General features: G+C 39.7%; 1 protein-coding gene across 1 annotated transcript in view; it reads left to right on the top strand.

Annotated features, from left to right (window-relative positions):
• LOC111223131 (oxysterol-binding protein-related protein 10-like) overlaps positions 1–23,462 on the top strand; it is a 79,781-nt gene that overhangs the window by 13,072 nt on the left and 43,247 nt on the right. The window contains exons 3-4 of the mRNA XM_022747159.1: positions 9,028–9,107; positions 18,424–18,621. Of these exons, the coding sequence (XP_022602880.1) occupies positions 9,028–9,107; positions 18,424–18,621 (278 nt within the window). The remainder of the gene's footprint in view (positions 1–9,027; positions 9,108–18,423; positions 18,622–23,462) is intronic.

The following is a 23,462-nucleotide window of genomic DNA, read 5'->3' as shown; positions in this document are numbered from 1 at the left end:
TGGAGTGCAGTGCACATGCTGGGGTGTTATGAATGAATTTTTTTCTGTCCAGTATTTGTGAATGCGTTGCACAGCTGGTTATGGAAAGCACTTGATAGAAGTAAAGCTGCGGTGTTTCACTTTTAAAGCTGCTCTAATCAATATTTTTATATGAACAATGGATAAATGATTATGTTTAATATGAAAGGGTTCTCTCATAGTGGAGAAACCACAAAGAGTTATCAGTGATTCTGCAGCTCTGCTTGTCTTAAAGGAGCATTTCACACTTTGCGCTGCATCAAACAACAGAAAGACAAAGTTATCAACTAGCTGCTGAACATAGTGGAGCATTTGGCAGCTAAAAAGCCAGATGAGATCTACGATTGTTCAGATGCTGCTTTCATTATCAAACTTTTTCTCACATATTTACATTGATCATTGCTTCATGATTGCCACCAGCCTTCCAGCCTCTTGATCTGTTGATCGTTCCAGGATAGCGCAAACATTAAAAAGACTGTTTACAGGGACTGTACACAGGGAGCTGAGTTCAGTTGAGCAACAGCCAAAATAATTTACAATAATTTATAATAATTGGCAGCTAAACTGATAATTAAAAATAATGGCAGCCATAACTTCAATATAATTTGAAGACCTTTTGTTAATTGCTGACTTTGTGTTTAATGCAGCATGTAAATTAATTCTTTGATTTTTCTGAATATCTATTATCCAAGGAATTTGAAAAACCTCACACGTACAGTTTGATAACAACACTCTATGCCTGAGTAGCAGATCCAGTTAAGAAATGATTTTTCCAAGGCCACGCTATGAAAAAAATCTGCAACAAAAGTGAAATATCTCTTTAAGACCCAGTGCCAGACTAAGAGCCTGCAGCTGGTCACTGTGCTGAAGGCCTGTGCTTTCAGTGACCTGTATCCACTGATGCAAGAGAGACTTCTTTTTACTGTTGCTCCACTTGAACCACTGGAATGTCCCCTTAAAGTCTTGAGGGGGAGGATATCAGAATAACTTGGCCTATATTCCCTGAATAACTCAGTGATCCATGTGTATTAAGCTGAGAGGAAACAATGATCCCACAGAGAAGGAGGAGCTGGGCTGCGGAGCTCACAGTCAGAGGTATTGCCATTTCATTTCAGTAAGATGCAAGAAACATCAAGAAAGTTGTAGAGCGATAAAAGAGATTTTTTTTTTTGAATAAGGCTCAGTCAAGCAAATCCCAAGCTTGTTTAGAGGTTTAACTAGTGCCAAGACCCACAACGACCCCAACAGCAAAAAATCTGAAAATAACTGCAGTGGAATAGTAACATTACTACTCAGAAACTTCAATTTACTTAAACAGCAGGGGACAAAGTGGCTCACACGTGAGTCCTCAACAGTCTGTGATTAAGATTAGCCGGTACGCTCAGATCTGGTTACCATGGGAACCGCTGAAAAGCCTACCTTGACTGGGGAAAAGAGTGACTTCAAAGTTCAGTCAGGACTCATTTTCCAGTTTTTCAGGCTTAGCTTGTGAGCTGATCTCACAGATGGGCTCTGTGTCCAAAGCTTTAAATGTCATCTTTATTCTAAGGTTGATGCCTTTTCACAAGACTGTTTTGAACAACTGTCTTTATCGCCAACTGTAATCTGTAGCTAATGCAGAAGCGACGGTACAGACATGTCCCAGTCACTTTTGCAGTTTCAGTTTGATTCATTGACTAAAAGATGACTGAATGAGTCCTCTGACTCTCCAACTGCCAAAATCCAGATGATTGTAATGCTGTCTCTATCAGTTACACCTTACACTTAAAACATTTCAGCTTTACAAGCAGCACTAGTGATCCGCTGGGTTTTTCATCCCAGATTTTGCCTCTCAGGCAGCATTAGAGCTGCTCCTACCTTCTTGGTGGATTTGGTGCTAAATGCAGCTTGTTGGGAAACCAGCAGACACCTCTGTGGGCTGAGAAAAGTGCCTTAACTCCTCGGCATTTTCAGGGGAAAAACAAAACCACCTAGCTATTTAAATATCAAAGCTAAGCTAAAAATCAAAGATAATGCAGTAAAAGACAATGCCTGACGTAGTAAAGATAGAAGCAGAATATTATTCATTGAGATTAAAGGTTGACTGTTGACATTGGAAATAGTTTGAATTTTTTGTGAAATATTTGTATAACATAATGACATAACATAATAATTAAAATTGGAGATTGTAGGTGATTGGATGGCTCATTCCATCATAATGCATGCAATGACATTTATTAGTTTTTTTTAATACTAACTTTATTATGGAAAGCATGGTAGCCAATTGAATCATAATTTATCATCTGCTAGAGAATGTAAATAACATATATACTGTATATATATATATACAGTATATATGTTATTTACATTCTCTATATAAGTTCTGACATCACTGTTGCCACCCTCTATGCAACATTTGATCTCAACGCTTAATGATATTTCTCTATAAATGCAAGAATGTCTAATTTGATCCATTACACGTGACATCTAACACATCTGTAAAGTAGCCTGAGGTTTGGCTCTACACCAAAGGAGCACAGTGTAATTAGCTAAAGCAGAGGAATATAAGAGGAGTATGCTTTATTGGATATAAGGAGACTGCAGGACTTGTGTTTTGCTGCCGAGCAAAGGTGAAGAGCGGCGGGAATTTAATCATGTCTGAATGCTCGGATGGCAAATTAAGCTATTTATCATCCGACTTTTCAGTGAGACAGTCAGCTAGTGAAAGGGTCAAGTTGTGTTCAGCAGAGCTTATTAAAATGCCCCACACAATCTTTATTGTGCATCAGAATCAGTGTTTTGATGCAGTAATCTGTCCTCATTATCGATTATTATAAATCTATCAATACATAAAAATACAAATACACTACAAATCTACCAAAATATGTCTAGTATTTGCTACGGCAAACTATTTATATGGTTTCCTTCGATGACCCCTCTTAACTGTAGATGACATTTTCGGCTGCTGTGATTATCCAGAGTGACTTCCTCTGTGTGAGCAGTTGGTGGTTTATTGTCTTGCTTGTCTGTTAGCAGATACACATCAGTTATGATATTGAATTTATATGGACCACAAGTGGGAAATAGATTTTACAGCAAGCTATAAATGTCAAAACATCCTCTCCATTGTATATTGATGCACTTGTTCCTTGCCAAGAGATAGATTGAGACGAAGAAGATTGATACCACTCCCACATTTGTAAGTTAAATATGAGTTAGCGCCAGGAGATGATTAGCTTAGCTTAGCCTAAAGGCTGGAAGTAGTGGGATACAGGTAATCTGGCTCTGGCTAAAGGTAACAAAATCAGCCTACCAACACTTCTAAATTTTGTAAAGTAATGTGTTAAATCACATTTGTTGAATCTATACAAAAACAGAAATGTAAATTTGGTTTTATGAAGTTGGGTGGTTTGTTTTGATTCTGTCTTAATGCTAAGCTAAGCTAAGATAATCAGCCACTGGCTGCAACTTCATAGGTAACACAGAAATTAAAAACGTATCGACCTCATCGGACTCTCAGCAAATATATAATAAAAATCTGTGGTGAGCTCTCACTTTTCTTTTTATACATTGGTAGCAAATATCAGTAAAGTACCATCTATTCTGCTTAAATATGACATTCAGGTCCCCTTTGCTAAACTGCATAAAAGATAGAAATGAGCAGCATGGTGAGGTGCAGCACTTTGATCATGAGTGAATAAAAGCTATTAATTAAACTTAAACCTAAAATTACAACAAATTATCTTTTTGCGTTTAGTATAGTGTTACTTAGTAAGAATAATCACAGGGAACAAACTGTATTATGTGATTTTGACGAGAAAATGCTGGTTGTTTTAATTGCTGGGCCGCTCTTCTAACCTCTCCTACCTATCAGCCTGTCTATTTTCTTGACATATACGTTGAAAGTGTCACGCTCATAATATCTATCAGCACTTTAATCAAATCTAACTGCTGGTCCAAGCATTAATCCTCAGACTTACCATTATCATAACCAATAACATCTTTCACAGCGCTGTAATTAAAATGGGTGTAATTAGACAGTGATGGTGGTGCTGTGATTGACTGGGAAGGAGGTTTTTCGCTCTCTCTCTCTCTTTCTCTCTCTCAGTAATGTTCAGATATCGTTCAGCCGTCTCTCTTGGATACATATAGCCATTTAAATAAGACGCACAGACCAGGACGGCTGTCTATTGTAACTCATTTTAAACAGGCAGACGGACACGCTTTTCATTTCATCGTTTAGTCCCCTTGGTTTCCAGTGCAAACCCAGTGCATTCATCAAACGAATAGAAGTGTCAGCATGTCACCTCCCAAATCTCTTGTGACACAAAACCAGCTTTGAATTTTTCATCAGTATCATAGTATTCTCCCTGAATGAGAACAGCACGCCCCGCTCTTGGCTAAGTAGTGTGCATATCTCTTGCGTCACCGTATGAGCAGGTGCATATTAGCATAGCCACACGAGGAGGCTGCTGTGCTCAATCCAGAAAGCTAATTATCTTTAATCACAGTTAGGCTTGTGCACATCATAGAGAAAATATCAGATTTAGATGCTCGCTCACTCTCAGGGTAAGTGGTCCCTTTTTGAGTGAGTGATTTCTGTGGATGATGACAAGAAGAAAATGGAAAGGTTGTTACTAGGTATTTTTCTCAGAAAGACAGCTTGGTACAGGTGTTTCTGTATGAATACTCTGTTATCCCCGCAGAGGCGAGCAGCCACTCCCAGTGGGAGAGCACATCTCGAATGCCCCACTTGTCAAGAGTTTCGTCTCATTTCCTCAGAGTTGCCTCTTCTCTTAAAGAGGACCCTTGTAGGTGTTAAGGCAGATGTCGGCGCTGCGAGTGATTGACAAGTGCAAATTGAATTCTCCGTACGTTGAAATAACCTCAATCAACATGTCAAAAAAACACTTTGTATGTTTCACAGAAAAAAAAAAAACTTTAAAAGTTTCATTTTGGTGATGCAATTCCTTACACATCTAATGAAGCTCTCCATCCCCGTTAGCCAGTCACTAATAAGGAGAGTGCTGCATTCATTTTCATATTTAAAGCGTTTCTGCGTATTAAATTTGGGGAAATCAGGAGAAAAATACTGAAATGAAAAAAATCTGAGAACCAGACTGGAATCTAATTTAGTGGATTAAAGGGTTCAGTATGTTTTAGAGGAACCAGGTTATGTGACACGCGAGGTTCACACAGTCTTGAGAATAACGTAACTCAGTTTTTAGTCCACCAACAGTCTGGTCTCATGTTATTTTACATTAAAATGATCCCAGTCAGTTCTACACAGTTAAACAGATTTTAAAAACTTGAGGTATGTTGTTGGGAGAGAAAATGAACTGCGTAAATCCCTATTTTTGATATAAATTTTTAAATCTAACCTTTTCATTAAGCTGCATAATTGAGATGTATGTGAAAATAGGCATTTAAATAGAAAATATTTTTAGTTAGGGAATAAAGAGTTAAGCCTCAGTATTGTCATTAGCATATGTGTGTTTTATTTTACTTTCAAACCGAGTTAAAATAATTTGTGTCCCAGCACAAAATGTTCTAATGCAGTAGTCTGGGTCTGAATGAAGCCTGATGTGTTTGGTAAACCTGTATTTAAGTGTTAGGTTGTTGTCTTGTGTTTCAGGTCTAATGTGCACATTCAGCGCTCAGGATGTGCTGTTCCTGTTTTCATGCATAGTGCTGCCATGAGCCCTTGATGCACCCTCCGATGAAGCCTGCATCTGCACAGACTTCACAACACCTATTATTGATGACTGATCGTGTTGATGCCAATATTAAAGGACTGGTTCAAATTCTAAAGTCTATTATAAAACAAAACTCACATGCTGCATTTGGCTCCTGTTTTCTGTTCTGTGCAGAATTTAAATTTAGCCAAAACTAACATGAAGCTTCAGAAGTCTGAGTTAGACAAATCAAGTGTATCTTTCAAAATAAAGTCAAGTCTTTTTTTGTAGTTTTTTAAGTCCCCTATTGGTGTCTCCACAGAGATCCTTGCTAAACTCCAGTAAAACAAATTTATAAAAAGTAAAACAAAGAGGGAATTTGTTGCTAAAAGGAGTGTAACTTGATTTTGTAACCAGTGTTGCCAAATTCTGTTTTTTTTTTACCCCCAACTAGGCTACTTTTTTTTTAACTGGGCAGGTGAAAGTTGCTATAAACTGGGTCACTTGTTGTACCTTTAGGGCAGTTTATACTATATTATTATGTATTTTAGAGGTTCAAACTGTAAGGGAGTTGTGGGAGAGTTGCAGGGGAGTTGTGAAGGCAGAGACATGAGGCAAAGATACTGCGTAAGGTAAAAGGAACAGAAACGATGGTTCATTTATTGTAGTTTGGCTGCGTATCAATACGATCAGTAGTTACAGCAGCTCGGCTTTGGCAGTGGAGCAGAGCATTCACCCTCAGTCCTGATTGCCACAGCTCATGCTTCATTCAAATCTGAACACAGAGGCATGATAGGCATTGTTCAGATTTAGTGTCACTTACACTTTCCAATGATATCATTATGTTTGATGTTCATCACAGATAAACCTCCATAAACCTCCCTCAAAGACTCCTCTTATACTTCAAGAACCTGCGTGAGAATCATCACATTTCAGTTTATCTGCATTTAAACTATAAAACTATAACGGCTAAGGCCACGGTTCATAAATCATCATTGTGATTTATCATGTAAGTGTTTAGAAAGTAAGTGCCATAGAAGATTAAATTTGATTGCTATATAAAGTAAAGAAAAAGAAACATGGCGTGACATTGAGGTGCTATTTGATACGGGACATTAGTAGTCACCTTACCCCCGATCACACAGTGTAACAAAATCAAGCGCACCCTTAAACAAGGCTCTGCACAGGTGTACTGATTACCTGCCACATACCTTCCTTTTGTCACTGAGAGGGGTCTTGGTGTTTTTAGGTGAGTTTTTAAAGTGTTTGATTTGATACTGAGTCCTGCAGGTTTGAGAGATGCTTTTTTGAGTTACTTGGTTTATTTCAATGGAGAGGTTTCAGTCTGTTGTTACTGTTTTATGCTGTTGGTGCTTCAGTTGGGATTGACCTACACTCAGTGTTATCAGGTTTGTCAAAGACATTGTTCTAGCTAATAATTAGTCAGTGAAATGGGATCAGAAGGATATTATTTTCCCATTTGACCTGCAGCAGGTCAGCACAAGCAGACAGTCAGCATCTCCTTTAACTGGAGGCCTGCGGCTCGCTGTGTTAGTCATCAAGTCTGGGCTTCAACTGGCTATTTGTGTTCAGATAGCAGGTCTCTGTGCCAAGGGGAAAACCACAAGCAAGCAGCGAGTATCAAGCTGCGTCCTGTGCCACTTGCGAATTGGCCAAATTAATTGCTGCTATATCTTGAATACCGAATGTTCAATTTGCCGTGGAGGAGAAAGTGAAGAGGGTTAGGTGTGATATGAGCCCTTAGGACATCATTCAGAAGGCAACAGGATCAAGTGGTCAGGTAGACTGTGAACAAGCTGGATCATCATTTGGTGGCAAATGAGATTACTGGCACCCAGCAGGTTGTCCTCACTGATGCCCTCATCCCCTTTTGTCCAAACTGCAGTCATTTTCTTTAAATTACTTCAAAACCCTGGTGTTGGCTTTTATTCCAACTGTAAACCTGTTCTGTGAGGAGCATGCTGCTTCCCCGGTCATTTTATGAAGTCTACAGTTTGCTTTTAAAGGAACTGTTTGCATTTAGTGTGAGTAGTAATGTGTGGACCAAATGAATGCATTGTAACATTCTGGCAAATAAGTTCATTCAAGTTCTTACCTAGAGTTGGACAAGAAAGTTGATGCCACTCTCACATTTGTACGGTAAATATGAAGCTAATGTTACAGCCAGCAGCTAGTTAGCTCAGAGATAATTTGTCATATTTACACTTCAGGTTTTGTACGGATTCAAATTGTTTGCTGATGAGCTTTAGAGAGGCTGTTGGGAAGATTTTGTAACTGTTGGGAAAATCCAGGCTCGCTGTTGAACTGACGGATATGACAGTGCTATCGATCTTCTCATTTAACTCTTGGCAACTTTTACCTCTCTAAACTGTTGGCTAGAGAGGCAGAAATAAAGCCACACTTGAAACCTCATTCACCCACCTCCTGCCCTAAATTCTGTGTGTGTGTATATATATATATATATGTATGGGTTAATTTGCTCCAGTTACTTTTGTGTTTCAGCCTCATCTCATGCCACTTGTCCTCTTAGTAGACCATGTTCAGGGTCAAATCACTTTTTGCTGTGTTGGTTCAGGCTGGTTTAATCTGTTGTTATGATATTACAGCTAAAGAGATTTACAGGGGGTTGCAGCAGATATGAATTTTGTATTTAGTGCTACAAATACCTGATATCTTTGTCCAGACCAAGGCTGTACCCAGGATTTCAGAAATACTGAGCTCATGAGTTCAAATCTCTTCAAAGCCAAACCTCATTCCCTGCTTAGTGAGTTTGAACCAGACACCAAAAGGAAACTATTAATTACGTGGAATTTGACAGATAACCTACATTTGACCTAAACTGAAAAGTTAAATTATTAAATCTGAAAGGTTTTCCCCACAGTATAATAGAGTTCTGATGGAGATTAAGTATGGCCAGTTTTATTAATTTATTTTTTGGCTTAAAGTATAATAAAAAAAAAAGTAAGGAAAAAGTATAAAACTCGCAAAAATCGTTCAAACTTACAGAAATGCAGCATTCGCTCTTTTCACTTCATTTGTGGAAGTTTCCATCAATTAATTTAACACTGAAACTGTTGGTTTGTTAAATGATCCGTTTACAGCATCGTTACAATTTTAAAATCATCTTGTGATCACAAGCGTCTCCTTCCTCTAGCTGCTGTTTACAGTAAGTGCATGGTAACCATCTGTGGATGTGGAGACACTTTCCCATAACTGCATATTGACCTAACTGTGAACTCATGTGAGGACTTATTGGTGATTCTCAGTGTCTTGTGTGTTCAGGAAGTTAATTCTTGTAATTATATTAATTTATTTTTGTTGTGTGTCTTTGTAGCGTCCGACGCCAAAGAGCAGCAGTTCTGGATCACTCAGCTCCAAGCGTGTGCCAGACGTCACTCTGACAGCAGTGCCAAGGTAAAACTAACACACACACACACACACACACACACACTGTAACTAAATTGTAAACATGACCCTGGTCCAAGCTCTTGGCGCATGTTGCTCAGGAAGAGAAGTGAGCGGAAAGCCTTGACATTTCCCTGGAGATTCCTGTCCCCTTGTGTGTCTGTTTAAAATTGTGACCGTGCCAGTTTCTCACTCCAGTAAACTCAGGTCAGGTTCATGAGTTAAACAGTTTGCCAGTCTGCGCACAGGAGCAGGTCCTCTTCCAGGTGAAAACCCTTTGTACACTCCCAAAAAGGCCTCGCTCTCTTTCTGTTCTGCTTTTAGTCACCTGGCTTTTAGTGAGTGTGAATGTGACGGATTTCTTTTTTTTTTTTTTAAATGCCTTTTTGTTATTTTAAATGGCATAATCTCTCACAAGTCTCATTTAACCATGTATCGTGTGAGTTTTAAAGCTGTGAAAAGATTTTTCAGTGACACCGGTCTTCTTTCCTGGCTTTTCCTCCTGTCTTCTTTTTGGCCCTCTAACATGACCTGTTTTTTCTATGAAGACTTGAACTGACACTTTCACTACCCATTCATAAATTCAAACTTAGCTTTTTAAAAGGTTAAGTGTTAACTAGCTGGAGATTCACGGTCCACACTAACTAGTTCTTATGTGGAGATTATATTTACTCTCAGTAACAACCAGACAATAGCTAACCAACAAAAATGTTTAAGAGTAAAAGCAAGAATATCCAGAGGGTGGCTTCCCCATCCCTTGATTATATAAAAAAGGAAATGGGAGGAAGAGTTAAAGTTGGACATATCAGATGTTGACTGGAGGTGGGCAGTGGAACTGATACACTCTTCTTCTGTATGTGTTAGACACGGGTTGATACAATATAAGGTGCTCCACAGACTTCATTTATCAAGGGACAAACTGGCAAGAATCTTTCGGGGGGCTGACCCGACTTGCCCAAGATATAAACAGGTGCCAGCCAACATACAGTATGTCACATGTTCTGGTCTTGCCCTAGGCTGAAAGAGTTCTGGGCCAAAATATTCAGAACCTTCTCATCCATTTATAATAAGGATATAGAGCCCAGTCCTCTGACGGCCATCTTTGGTGTGGCACCAGGGGAAGCACAACTAACAATTAATCAAAGGAAAGCAATAGCATTCTCATCATTATTGGCCAGGAGACTGATCTTATTTAACTGGATAAAGGCAACACCGCCATCTCATAAACGATGGGTAGAGGAGGTGATGGCACACCTTAAATTAGAGCACCTTAGATCTACTTTGCAGGGCGACACTAAGAGGTACTGTAAGGTCTGGCAGCCTTTTGAGGCATGACTTTTCATGTGCTCCAAATCTGAGATTGTCTGGGCCACATAGGTGGTGGGTATGTCTGATGTCTGCTATTAGTATCCTCTGTTTTGTCTGTAGTTTAGACTTGTATATGTGGTATATTTTTGGAATCCTATTGTCTTCTTCAGAATGGGATGTTTGTTGTATTGTGTAAATATGAAAAATCAATAAAAAGACTTTTATTATTAAGTGTAAAAGCAAAAGCTAATGAAATATGGTCAACATAGCTAACCAGACATTGGATCAAAATTCTGTTCATAAGATGATTTTAAATTACTTTTCACAAAAGCAACAAAATCTTATGTTAATAACATTCGACTGAATAGCATCACTTAGCTATGCTAGCGTAATTGGATATCTCTACTACTCCACTACTAATATTAATACTACTTAAGTCTAAAACACATATTTGTTCATGAGAAAATAATTGTTACTTGTTTTATGAATGTATGTTTATATAAATATATGCATACATTAATAAAACAAATAACTATATTTATGAATGAGTAGCAATTAAGTTTTACATATTTTAGCCCCTAAAACTTTGCTAGCTTGTGATGCTATAGTGACTTTCTGTTAGTTGATTTCTTTTGATTAGACCGTGTAACAAGTGTTTTCTCTATCGCCTCCTGTCCTGTTTCAGCATCTTGACCCACTAAAACTAGATGTTCTTTTCTATGACGTACTTACAGCAGCCTCCTGTAGCCTACTTTAAAACCGTGTTGTTTTAATACAGTGGTAGAAATATAGTGGGAGAAATCTGTTGGCCTCCTGTATCTTGAATTTCAGAAAGCTAATATTAGGATGTTCGTTTACCAATTACTTAGTATTTTTGGGAAGAGATGAAAGAACTCAAACAGATGACCAAAGCGTTTTCAAATATTTTAACATGAAAGCAACAGTACTGAGTCAACTCATGGGGGAGTTTGGTCTCAATACACCACATCATTTTCTTTCATGTGCTATTCAGAGGTTTCTTTCATTTTCTGACTCCCTTTCATTTCGTCCCTATGAACACAAATAGAGCAAATCCCCAGTCGTAGATGTTAATAAATGTCATCGAAATAAATGCCGTGTCTCTGCAGATGACAGTAATGCTTCCTAATTAATAAATGTGTCAATGTCTAAGCTTCCCCATTCAAAAAATAAACAAACTAAGGAAAAAAAAAAGACAAGCAAATATAAAATGCATTTAAAATTCAAAAACAGTCAACATATGAAAAATAAGATTAAAAAAGATACAAAAGAGTGAGCAATGAGACATGTAACATAGAAAAATAAAGGATAAAATGTAAAAGATATAATGATCCAGGGCTGACAGCCAACTGAGAGCTCGGTTTCCATGTGCCATATTAAACTTCACTTGCTTGTCTAATTTGAGAATATTTTCAGCACTTCCATTGACAAGACTTAGTGAATTTAGGGAAGACGGGTTAGCATGCTCCTGCTGCTTTATTTGAGGATGAGTGCGTAGCTAAATGTTCTTGGCATCACTGTCCTCTTCATGTCTCTGTGGGCTCATTTCTGAAAGATTACTGTGTAGGATGTAATATAACTACTGTACCTTTATCTACAACTAGTCTTTTTTATGTGGGTTTCATGGATTAATATTTGGGCATGTGCTTTTTTTTTTTTTTTTTTTTTTGGGGTTTAGCGTGGGCTTCAAGGGATTAGACGGTGTGTGTGTGTATGTGTGTGCACTGACTGTATCTCTGTGGGGTGTATCCCCATTCGCCTGATCCAGTGGAGAATGAGGCTTGTTATAGAACTCCTCCTGGAGCTCCACAGCAGATCGTGACAATGTGAAAATCAGCAGCGCATGAAGGAGAGAAATAATCCAAACTTTATTATTTCTTTGGCAAACTTTTACCATTAAAGTTGACTTTGTACGTTGAAGCTGTGAAAGTAGGTTTTTCTGGTCTTTGCTGCAGCTATGAATGCTATGAAGCGGATGTTGTTGGGATTTATGATTTGAGCTGAGTTTCTATCCTCTGGAGTTCACTTGGTGACTTGTGTATATTGAAGCCATATAAAGTTGAGATTAACACTGATGTTCATCATTGTGAAAAATGAACAAGTTACCAGTTTATTACGGGCATCTGTGGAATCGAACAAAGTTCAGCCCAACTGACCTGCTATTCTGTAAATCCTAGCTTTGTGAAATGAAGCTTGGTTTTTATTGACCCTGTCAGAGAAGTGTTGATTAAACTCTCTTCTAAAGCTCGTACTTGGAGGTTTGGTTGTACTGGATTGCATTAAATTAACAGCCATTTCTACTGCTTCGTCCAACCCATTTAAAAACATAAGAGAGATGGCGTACTGCAAATATGAGGAAAGTGTAAATGTTTTACATGAGACACAAGATATTTTACAAATTAGCTTTTTAACTGGTGATTGTGGCTAAAAGCATAGTGTCTGTGACTGGCTAACTGTTGACCACTGTGACAACTAGTGGGTGTATTAGTCGACTAGTCAAATGAAACTCCTACTGTGTAGTAAAGCTGTCGGAGACGGAGGGAATTTTAAGTTGAGTGGTAGGCATGGGATTGTTCAGAGGATCTAATATAGAAACGTTGTTTTCCTCAAAATACTTTCAGTTATAGCTTCGACACTGATAGGGAGAGGAATAAAAATATAAATAAAAGAACACAACAACTCAACTGAGAGAAAGTAAAACGGGGGAAATGATCTTACTCATCAGTTAGATTTGTTTGAATTAGGTTATGAAATGATGTAAAGCACATATGAGTCCTGTACTGTACAGTGTATGAGTATTTGAATGAGAGGTTACAATACAAATTAAAGGTAAAGAAGTAAGATAAAGTGTTGCAGGAAGAAGTTGTGCTCAACGCGAGCCGCCACAACAGCTTCAATGTCTGTTTAGTTTAATTGGATTAAGATCTAGGGACTGAAGGCTAAAGCATATGATTCACATCATTTTCATACTCATCAGACCATTCAGTGACCCCTGATGGAGGCAATTACAACTTTCTCCTTGAAATGATTCATTTAATTTTCCTGTGTGTGTCTGTGTTTGATTTCAGGTGAGGAAGCTGAAGGGCTCAGATGAACACCTGAGTGTAGAAAGAGGAGGAGGAGGAGGAGGAGGAGGAGGAGGAGGAGGCGGCGGCCAGGAGGTGCTGGTAAGTCAACAACCACACACATCTCTGAGCACCGAAGTTTCCCTATACTGTAGGAACACAGTTTACCTTCAAACAACAGAACTGAGAAAGAAAGCCCTGCCTGTCCTCTAATGTACATTTTATTTCTCGTGCTGACTGCTCTTCCCAAAAACACTCTTTCATTTGTCTTTTTAAACAATTAAATACTACAGCCTCATTATGCTGCCTCATTGCCGGCTCATTCAACATGTAGCTCTTCACCACTTCAAACTGCTGCACAGCTGGAACGACAGGAAAGTCCAATTACTCTGCTCAGCCGTGATGAGGAAAGCAATCAAAAGATGGGAGAAAATTGGATAAGCAAGTAGAAGTGGAAGGAGGAAGAGGGTCTCTCTCTCTTTCTTTTTCCTTCTGCCCTGTGGAGCTGAGCGGGCGTTTTGTTCCTGTTCGGTGACTGTGGAGCATTTCCACAGCAGCTGCTGTTATTACTATACCCACTGCTGGGGTCTAATCCTTCCCTTAGCTGCACTGTCTGCCTCTCAGATCATTATCGCAGCCACTCTGGTGATGAGGCAGCCAGCGGCGGAGACTCTGCTACATCTCTGATCTCAGGCCGCTTTGGCAGAAAAGGTGTAGCAAGATTTATTTATTAGAAAAAAGGCCAGGGGTTCATTTTTATGAGAAACTGAATGAAAGCGGGCACTGACTCATACTGCTGATCGATAACGGGTGCAGTAAATACATTTTTCAAACTTTGCTCTGGGGGGGCTTTTATTTTGAAGTTGATGTGGTAGAGGAACAAACAGGAGTATGTTGATGTGCTAGTTCTCTCAGCATATATATATTGTAGTACAGTACTTTACCTGTGGATAGACCTGGGGGGTGGACAAAATAACAAGCACATGAAAATATTTGGTTATTGTAAAATTGTTTCACAAACTATAACCTCAAAAATTGCCCTTTCTGACATAGGACATTATAAGGTTATTAAGTCTGTTTCCATTGCACATTGTCGCATTTTGCTTCTATTGACACACCAGTTTTTCTCTCAGCCAAGCCTAAAAACTTTTTTCATGCGCAAACTGAAAATGTACATGAAACCAGGAGAATGGAAACGCACCTAATGACAGAGGAAAAGAAGAGAGCATTAAAATAATCTTTCATTTTACACACACACACACACACACACACACACAGGTGCATCACGTGTGGTGTGAGTGTGTGGTGTTGCTGCAGATGGAGAGACAGGGGTCTGCTCAGTCAGGCAGTGAGCACAGCTGGTTATCAAGCTGATTAGCAGCCTGATAAATAGGCCAGTGACCACGAGTTCACTGTTTTGTTGTGAAGCTGAGACTATACACGCACACAAAAACTCCTGACAGGAAGGGCACAGAGTCAAACTGTGGACTTTGAGTTGGACTGGTAATGTTGTTTATTTTCTGCTTGAATAAAGAAAGTTTATGTATGCGCTGCCCAGCCCACTGCTGTGTTTGTCTTTCCTGGGCCACAAACTCAGTTTTGGCTACAGTAGGAATATCTTTATATGTTGAAACATGGTTTGAAAAAACGAACCCACTTAAAATAATTTAATTTGCGTTGACTTTTTCCCCTATAATAAATGTTTAGGCCTAAAACAGATCAAAACTTTTTCACTTTTTCTCATACTAAATTTATCTGTTTATGGGTATTTAAAAACTATTTTCAAACCCTCTAACCAAGGTTATTACTGAATAGCTAATTGTGTGTAATTAGTCTTGTTCCCCGTGGTGCAGAAAATGACAGGTAAGCAGCTGACCGTTATATCGTCTACCCACGCTGCCTCACAGGGGGCCAAGTCCGCCTACGGTCGAGTGACAGCAGAGCACCTGTGAAGAATCCAGCGTCAGGGCTTTTTTTTTTTTTTTTCACCCTGAGCTCAGGCTGTCAGGGAGCGAACAGATCCCGCCTCTTTTGTAAGATTAAAAGGCCAAAGTCGCGTCATGGCTCTAAATTACCAATGGTGTCTAATCTGCAGTAAAATTGTGAAAAAATTATTGTTGATATGTTTGTCGTATAATCTTTTAAATATCTAATTTTACTCTGAGAGTGGGTCCCACTGTGGGGTCAGAGGTAACTGCAAACTGGAACACACCTGGAAAAAATCCTCTTCAAACCAATTTTTTCCTTGAGCTTGAGTCCTCAATAGATAATGACAATATGTTCTTCTCTTTACTTTTTCCTAATGTAAATAAACTGGTTTCAAGTAAGTCCGAAAACCTTTTTTTCTTGTTTCAAGACACAGCCGCTCATTTCTAGAAAATTCTTGAAACAAGTTTGTTTCTGTTGGAAACCGATTTTAATTGTACTGGCAGATTTTTATTCCTCCGGTCTGGTGACAGCCAGGGCCAGAGGCCTTGAGTTTTTGGGTTGTCCATCCATGTGCGTATACCCATTCTCGAGAACGCAATATCTCAGAAACGCCTCGAGGGAATTCCTTCAAACGTGCACATAAAAGTGTGAGGTGGTAATTGTAGTTTCACTTGTTTGAAGAAAATTTGAGAACTTGATAAGAGGGAGATTTTAATCGGGGATGATGAAAGGAATATGAAAATATAGTTAATTTTTCCTGACTCTTTTCAAATTGTATTTTTGTCAAGTGCTGCACACTTGCTTGTCTTTAGACCTCTAACTAACCTTCAAATTAAAACAGTCTGACAAGAGAAACTGCTGACAGCTCATGTCCACACTGAGGCCAGAACCTGTGACCAGGGGTCTCAAGCAGACATTGCTCCATTTTAAGGGGTCAAGCCAAAAAGTGCAAGAAACACGGCTCTATTTGATATGTATTGATCCCTTCTCTGATAGATCGTGACTTTGTGCTGTTTGTTTACAGCACTTATATTGTGTGTGTTGTACTGTACTTCTGTCCTTCCTTCCATCACTGCCCCTCCTTTCCTTTTCCTCTTTGAAATTTCTTGGTCGGACATCTTCTTTTCCGTTTGTTTCTTGAGACGCTCAGGGCTCTGTGCCAGCGTTGGAGGACAAAACCTCAGCATGTCTGCCGGTCTGTTCGCACTCCCTAAACACACCATTCCTTTTCTGCTTACTCACAGCTCGTGGCTCAGCTTTGCACAATACAGCAGTGTTCTCTCCTGTAAGCTGATTATTTCCTGTTAAAATGATTACACAAGGACTTACCTGTTACAACTCGCTCTGTTTAGTGTTTGGCTGTATCTAATCACAAGGAGAGTGTTCTTACAGCTGTATTAACATGATCTCTTGTCTGTTTGTCAAAATGTGGTTATTTCGCTCTATAAACTGCTCAAAGGAGCAGAATAACAAGCAATTAGCTGCTAATCATATGTGACATTATGTTACAACCCCACATTAGTCATAGATTTGATTTCCTGTGTTACCGCAGAGCAAAATAAAACAAACAAAAAAAAAAAAAAACCCAAATGCAGGTTGTGTGTCTCTCAGCGAGCAGCGCTCTGAGATGGAAGTTGTTTATTTGATCTATTTCATTTTCACGGCTGCAGCGGCCAGACCTCTGTGCTCTTCTGGGGGATAAATCTCTGGTGTCTTGACTCTCTGTGCTGCTGTAAGCTAATAGAGAGTAAAGACAGAGGAGAGAGTTACTGGTCTGACATCGCTGCCTGTGCGAGCACAGAGGTCAGCGAACTGAAGAGACAAGAGTCGCACAGGGGAAGCGGAGGAGGCGTTAAACTGATGGATGTGATGTGACTTTCGCTTTGGCTCAGAGAGAAACAAAACGACAGAAGGGATGACTACCTTTTGGTACTTTTAAGTGGCACCTACTGCTGTAGTCCATTTAATTTAGTTGCATTATTTTTTTAGGTTCGAATGTTTTTGAGTAATGAGTTAACTGGGGGAGAGTTATTGAGCTCTCTGGAAATTTGTGGATTTTTCTTGTTTTATCAACCCTGGTTCTGTTGACCTCCATGGTTTAGCTTCTCACCTGGTGAGAGCGATGTGCAGGTGTACTCCAGCACCCCGTGACAAAACTGTTGGGTGTGGTTACATGTTCACATTTTCAAGCACATTTCTGACCGCATGTGTGAAACTCGCTTGAACCTTCAGTGTGGTGTCAAGTTATTCTTTCTTTTGGACACCCAAGTTTCAGAAGAAATCCTGTAACCCTCCCTGTACTTTTAAAATCAAGTGGTCTGTATTGAACCTTTTGATGAGATTACATTATGTGTTTTCCAAAACATGTATTTCAAGACTACTTTCACAGAGTATTGGTAAACAGCAGCAATGAGACACACATGCACACAGACAAATAAATATGGATACCTCCATTACATGCAAATAAATAATCATAACATGATGTTGCTCAGCAGTTTTTATAATTGTATTGTTTTATTTTTAGTCATTCCCCAAGCAAAAAAAATAAAAGTTCCCATTGGAGTCTTTTCTACCTTGGTATACCTACCATACTGTATGCTGCTTGGTGACCCACTTGGTTTATTTAAATTAGCATTACAGGGAGCTTAGAGGTTTAGTTTTGTTAGAAGTTTAACTAGTTTGCCTTAATTGACTAACTTTGTTCATAATAAAAAAACAGATGGTTAGAGTGCACGAGATGTCTAATAAAAAAAAAAAAAGACCAACACAAACTTGGATTGGCCAATATTAGGTCACTGGTACTGACTAGCGCTGTGGCTATTTTTTGTGGAAAAAGTTGATTCAATTGGCAGGATAGAAACCAGAGGTTCCTTACTGGAGAATCAGAATTGGTCTTGTTGTTTCTCTACCTTTTTACATTATCACTCTCATGTCATGTTTAAATTCCCACACAACTCTTTCTCTCCTTTTCCTCCCCCCCCTCCTCCCTCCATCCCTCCCCCCAGGGCTCCTCATCCTCTGGTCGGACCCGTAGCTTCTCCCTCCTCCCCCACCTAACCCCATCATCATCCCCGGGTTCCCAGAGGCACCTGGGCCACACGGCCACACCCAGCAACATCGTCACCATCACCCACCACAAATCTCCGGCTGCAGCTCGGCGGGCCAAGAGTCAGTATCCAGGTCGGCTGCTGGAGGTCAAAGAGGTGGGTGTAGAAGGAATAACAATGTTCTAACCATTTGGGCTCTAGACTTGGAATTCCAAGCAGACTTGTCGTCGTATTTTATTTTATCTCTCTTTTAAAGGATGCCAAAATGTTGCCAAAAATCCCTACTTTCACAGGAACCTTGTGCCCTTGAACTATGTTGGATCTTACTGAGAGCAAGCTAATCTGATGCACACTGGCTGTGGGTTCAATGATGCTGTTTTATGCACTTCTTTAATGTTACCATGGTTACATTTCAGTGCAAAGTGATATTTGAAAGTTTTTTTGTGTTTCTAAGGAAACAGCATCCAGCTGTTTCCTCTTCATAATCTTAAATTCTTCCAGCTAAACTTTCGAAACAGTTAGTGTGAGATATTAGAGTCGGCTTAACGCCCTCATGTTAAGAATTTAAAGGAAGGTACTATGATAATAGTCTCTGTATTTGCCAGTTATTATATGACCCTCTCTTGCAGATTGTAGTGGTAGCTTGACTCCCAAGTTTGGATAATACTTTTACAGTTCATCTTTTCCATATAAATTTGGCTAACCTGTATGATCGTACATCTGCTGGATCTCGGTGCGTTCCCACTTTACCTAGGTGTTGTTATAAGAGATCTGACTGATGGACCAAACTACAAAAATAAAGTTTGAGTCAAACAAGGTCTTGAATTTAAACAGAGAAGATTTTAACCATGGATAAAGTCTACCGAGAGATGTTTGTCATTTTTTATTTGTTTGGACCAAATTCCAAAAACTTCACCAACAAAACTGCATTGTATTTTCCTTGGCCTTTGTCTTCAGAGCCTTTGCACTGGTCCCGGGTGGGACACTGGTGCAGTGAGTTCAGCAGATATTTCTGGCTTCCTGGCAGGCTTGACACTGACTGCAGTGTGCTCAGTCTTTACTATAAGTTCAGCTTTGTTGGCATTTTTATGGTATATATCAATGCTGATTAACATGGTCGGTGACGGAGGGAAGAGCTGGTGGAGCGCATATTGTCACTGTGGTGGAGTGTGTGCAGTAATCAACATATGAGATGTAAAAGTGTCAGTGTGTGCAAAGAAGATAAACTGAAGGTAATGAACGAGGAAAAGTGACGGCGGGCTCGTCCATATGGAACATTTAATATTCCTGACTGCGTTTTCCTGTTAATCCCTGAATGTATGGAGCAAAGCCTGTGCATTATCACAGCTTTTACCACTATTTCCACAAGAGTTAAAATATACAGACCTGCGAGCACATCCTGAGTTAATTAAAAGTCCCTCCACTTAAAATTTCCTATCAGTTTTTGACTTAGTTTGAAGCTCAAATCCTCATTAATTTTCTCCGCTTCAGTCACCAGTCCTGTCGGTTCTGGTTACCACTTTGTCCTCACCTGCAACATCTCCATACGCTCAGCACAGTCATTCACTATTCTCTGCTTATCTCTAGGGAAGATTGTTTTTTTTCCTGTCTCCTCTTAATAGCCTGTCTGCAGTTGCGTTATGGTGATTAATGGCGAGAAATTAGGCTTGAAGTTGGGCTTGCGAAGCGAAAATGATACAGACATGATGAAGATATGATTGTATGCCTGGCTGGCAAACTATACAGCCATTAGCTGCAGCATTTTTGCCTTCACCCTTTTGTTTAGAGATGAAATGTAGCTTTCGGAACGTTGCCAGGCAGCTGTGTATCTGGCTGCTGAATTATGGAGATGAGATGACTTAGCAGTTAGGAAGGAGGGAGAAACATGGACAAGGAGGGACAAGAGGCTTTCTAAATGTAAAATGCGTCTGCTAATGTAAACTGTTGGCACAGAAGGGAAAAATTAAAGCTGACAAACACCAGGGCATGTCTGCCATCCTGGAAAATGTTTGATCCCCATGGGACACTTTCTGACTTGGTAATGACCTTGAGCTTTTTAGGTACAAGTTGCTGAACTGCAAAAAGATGAATTGTTTATAATGCATTTGATTATGCATATTGGTGTCAGTCTTCAGTCACTCATTCAAACCGAAAGGATAAAGTTCAAAAAGAAAAGTTGACGTTATCGTAAGGAGACTAAGTTGCATTTCTGTACAATAACTGCTTAAAGCTGCTACCATCAATGCTATATGTATATGAAAGTTTGCTATGAAGTTCCCCTGTACTCCGCAGAGTGTTTCAACATCTTTCCTCAGCTTGACTCCTCAACTGTTTTAATTCAGTCTTCCTTCTCTCATCATTGTTGTTTCCAGCAGCAGGCCGCTGTGTACAGCAAAAATAAACACTCTTCTAAACCGACTGTTCATGACCTGCTCAGCAGCAAACAGCAGACAGACTGAATGTAGCAACTAGCTGGTGAACACAGTGGAGCATTTAGCAGCTAAAGACCTATACATTTCCTTCAGGACGTTGGTGGAGAGCGAAAAAAGGAGCTAAAAAGAGAGAGAGATAACTGGACTCACATTCATCGGGTGGATGTTGCTTAGTGTCTGCTTGATTTGTAAGTCGGCAGTTGTTTTCTAACAAGTTGCCTTATCAGCTTAGCAGTAGTAATATGTCAGTGTTGTATTTACAGCTTCTTTCTGTGGCCAAAAAATGAGTAAGTGTGACTTTAAAGGTTAAAAAAACTCATTTGCATCCAAAATTGATAAAATGCAAGCTCCCAACTGGATAACACCAGATCTCTCACAGATCTCAAATAATTTTGATTAAATCTCAGGTTGCAACTTATGATTATATTCATCAGTATATTCAGTTTATCTATTGTTTGATTAATTAGATAGTCTATAAAAGTTTGTTGACCTGTTGAATTAATTTCCTTCCTCAAAAAAAAAAATCATTTTTGCAAATGTTTTAAATTTAAATTTTTAATTTGAATTTTAAATCCTGTGTTTTTTTTTTTTTCTCAACATTTACAATCTTGTCTTCTGCTTCCCTGCCTTTATTGGCACATTGCTGCATTTTCTTTCCACATTTCCTCCACTTGTAGATCAGTGGAACAGTGTGAAACTCTTGGCAGGAATGCATATTCGACAGTGAGACAAACAAAATATGGGGATCCACTTATAAATATGAAAATAAATTAAAAGAGAAAACTCCACAGATTCATTTTAAATAGCTTGTTTTGTCTGGCAAACAGCTGCTAACAGTCCAAACGTTGATAGATACTCAAGTTACAATGATATAAGAATAAAACAGCAAATCTTCACATTTTAAAAGCTGGAAACTTTAATGTTTGGCATCTTTCTCGACCTTGTTGCTTAGCTGAAGGTTACAGGGATGAGAAAAACAATCTTTCTTTCTTAGTTATCTGATCCTCGCTCCTGAATAACAGACGACTCTCATTTCGTACCTGTCTTAAACTGGGACAAAGCAGCTTTGTATGGTGTCTAATGCCCCTGAGGAATTTAAAAAAACACACACACACACACACACACACACACACACACAGCCGGCTTGCCTAATAATCTGTCATGTAATTGAAACCTCACAGCAGGATCTGAGCACCTTGTACTACTCTGGTCTCATTTCCTGTAACTGAAACAGTAGGGAGTAGACTGCCAAAGCATTGGTTAAAGAGTGCATTAAAAACTTGGAATTTACCTCCACGGTTCATCTGCTTGTTATCCTGATGACACTCTTGGAGGAGCATCAGTATTTCATGCAAAGCTCTTTTCTTTCATGCCTTTCTTGCTCATTGAAGATCTGGCTGGCTTCAAGTTGTTAAAATTCCCCCGTTAAGATGCGCCACGCTGTGTGTCTGCCTCGTTTTTGCTGAGAATATCTGGCGTAAATGATTCACTCTGTGACAGAAAGAGAGCAACTAGCGATCAGTGCGAGTGGAGACTAATTTCTCACCTCTCAGGAGCAGAGTCTGTCTCCTCAAGCGAACCTGGGAGGGTTTGAGTAAACACAGAGCAGATGGTGGGATCGTTAAGTAAAACAAACACTCCTCTGGTGCTTGTGTTTTTCTCCACAGACGGAGAAAACAAGGCCACTCTGTGTGATGATGTGTGATTCATTCTCTGTTGGGCTTCACGTTCTTTTTGGTCCAGGAGAGTCGGGTTGCGTCTTCCTGCGACCTGATTCATATCTGTGATTTAGCTCCTCTCATCATCTCTCTCCACATCCACTTCTTCCTCCTGCATCAGCCTCCAACCGCCTTCCCTCCCTCCTCATGTCATTTGTTGTTCTCCTTTCTTTATCCGTAACGGGCCCATAAACTTGTCTGACAGGGTTTGGCAAAGGGTCGGAGGATGTTGGAGTCGTCTGCTTCCACTGTGATTTATGCTCCACTGTACCAGAAAGCTGCTCCGTGCTGATTATCAGTGGATTTGTGGTCAAACAGCGGCAGTGGGGATGTTGTGTTGTACATCCCATTTATTTTCTGGTCACTATCGCTGATAATATTCATAAACACCACTCCTGTTACTTCCTGTCAGACCTGACCACCCTGCCTCTGATGCGCACAACTTTGGCTCTTTTTCAAAACGGTAACGGAGGGAAAGAGAAATTCTTTGCACCTCAGTGAATCTCCACATGATATACCTCCTCAGCTCTGCCCTGTTGAACCCCGACCCACCAGCACTCACTGAACCATCCTCGCACCAGGCAGGAGGCTCTGAGATACAATGTGAGCCCAGCAGCAGCAGCAGCAGCAGTACCACTCTCCAATACATGATTGTTATTTTCTAATAGGATTCAAATGTCCACCACTCACATGGCTCTAAAGGCATCGCAAGGTTCTGGGATGGCAATAACAAGTGGCACAAAAAAGAGCTTTAAGAGCCTGCACTGTCTATTGAATCCATTCACAGGCTTTCAGTCATAGCCCCTCATCATTGTCTAATATGTTATTAATATTTCTAATTTTTGTC

This window comes from Seriola dumerili, unplaced genomic scaffold (genome assembly GCF_002260705.1).
Source record: "Seriola dumerili isolate Sdu_G_001 unplaced genomic scaffold, Sdu_1.0 BDQW01000110.1, whole genome shotgun sequence".
Taxonomy (NCBI): domain Eukaryota; kingdom Metazoa; phylum Chordata; class Actinopteri; order Carangiformes; family Carangidae; genus Seriola; species Seriola dumerili.
This window is presented reverse-complemented; position numbering and strand designations above follow the sequence as displayed.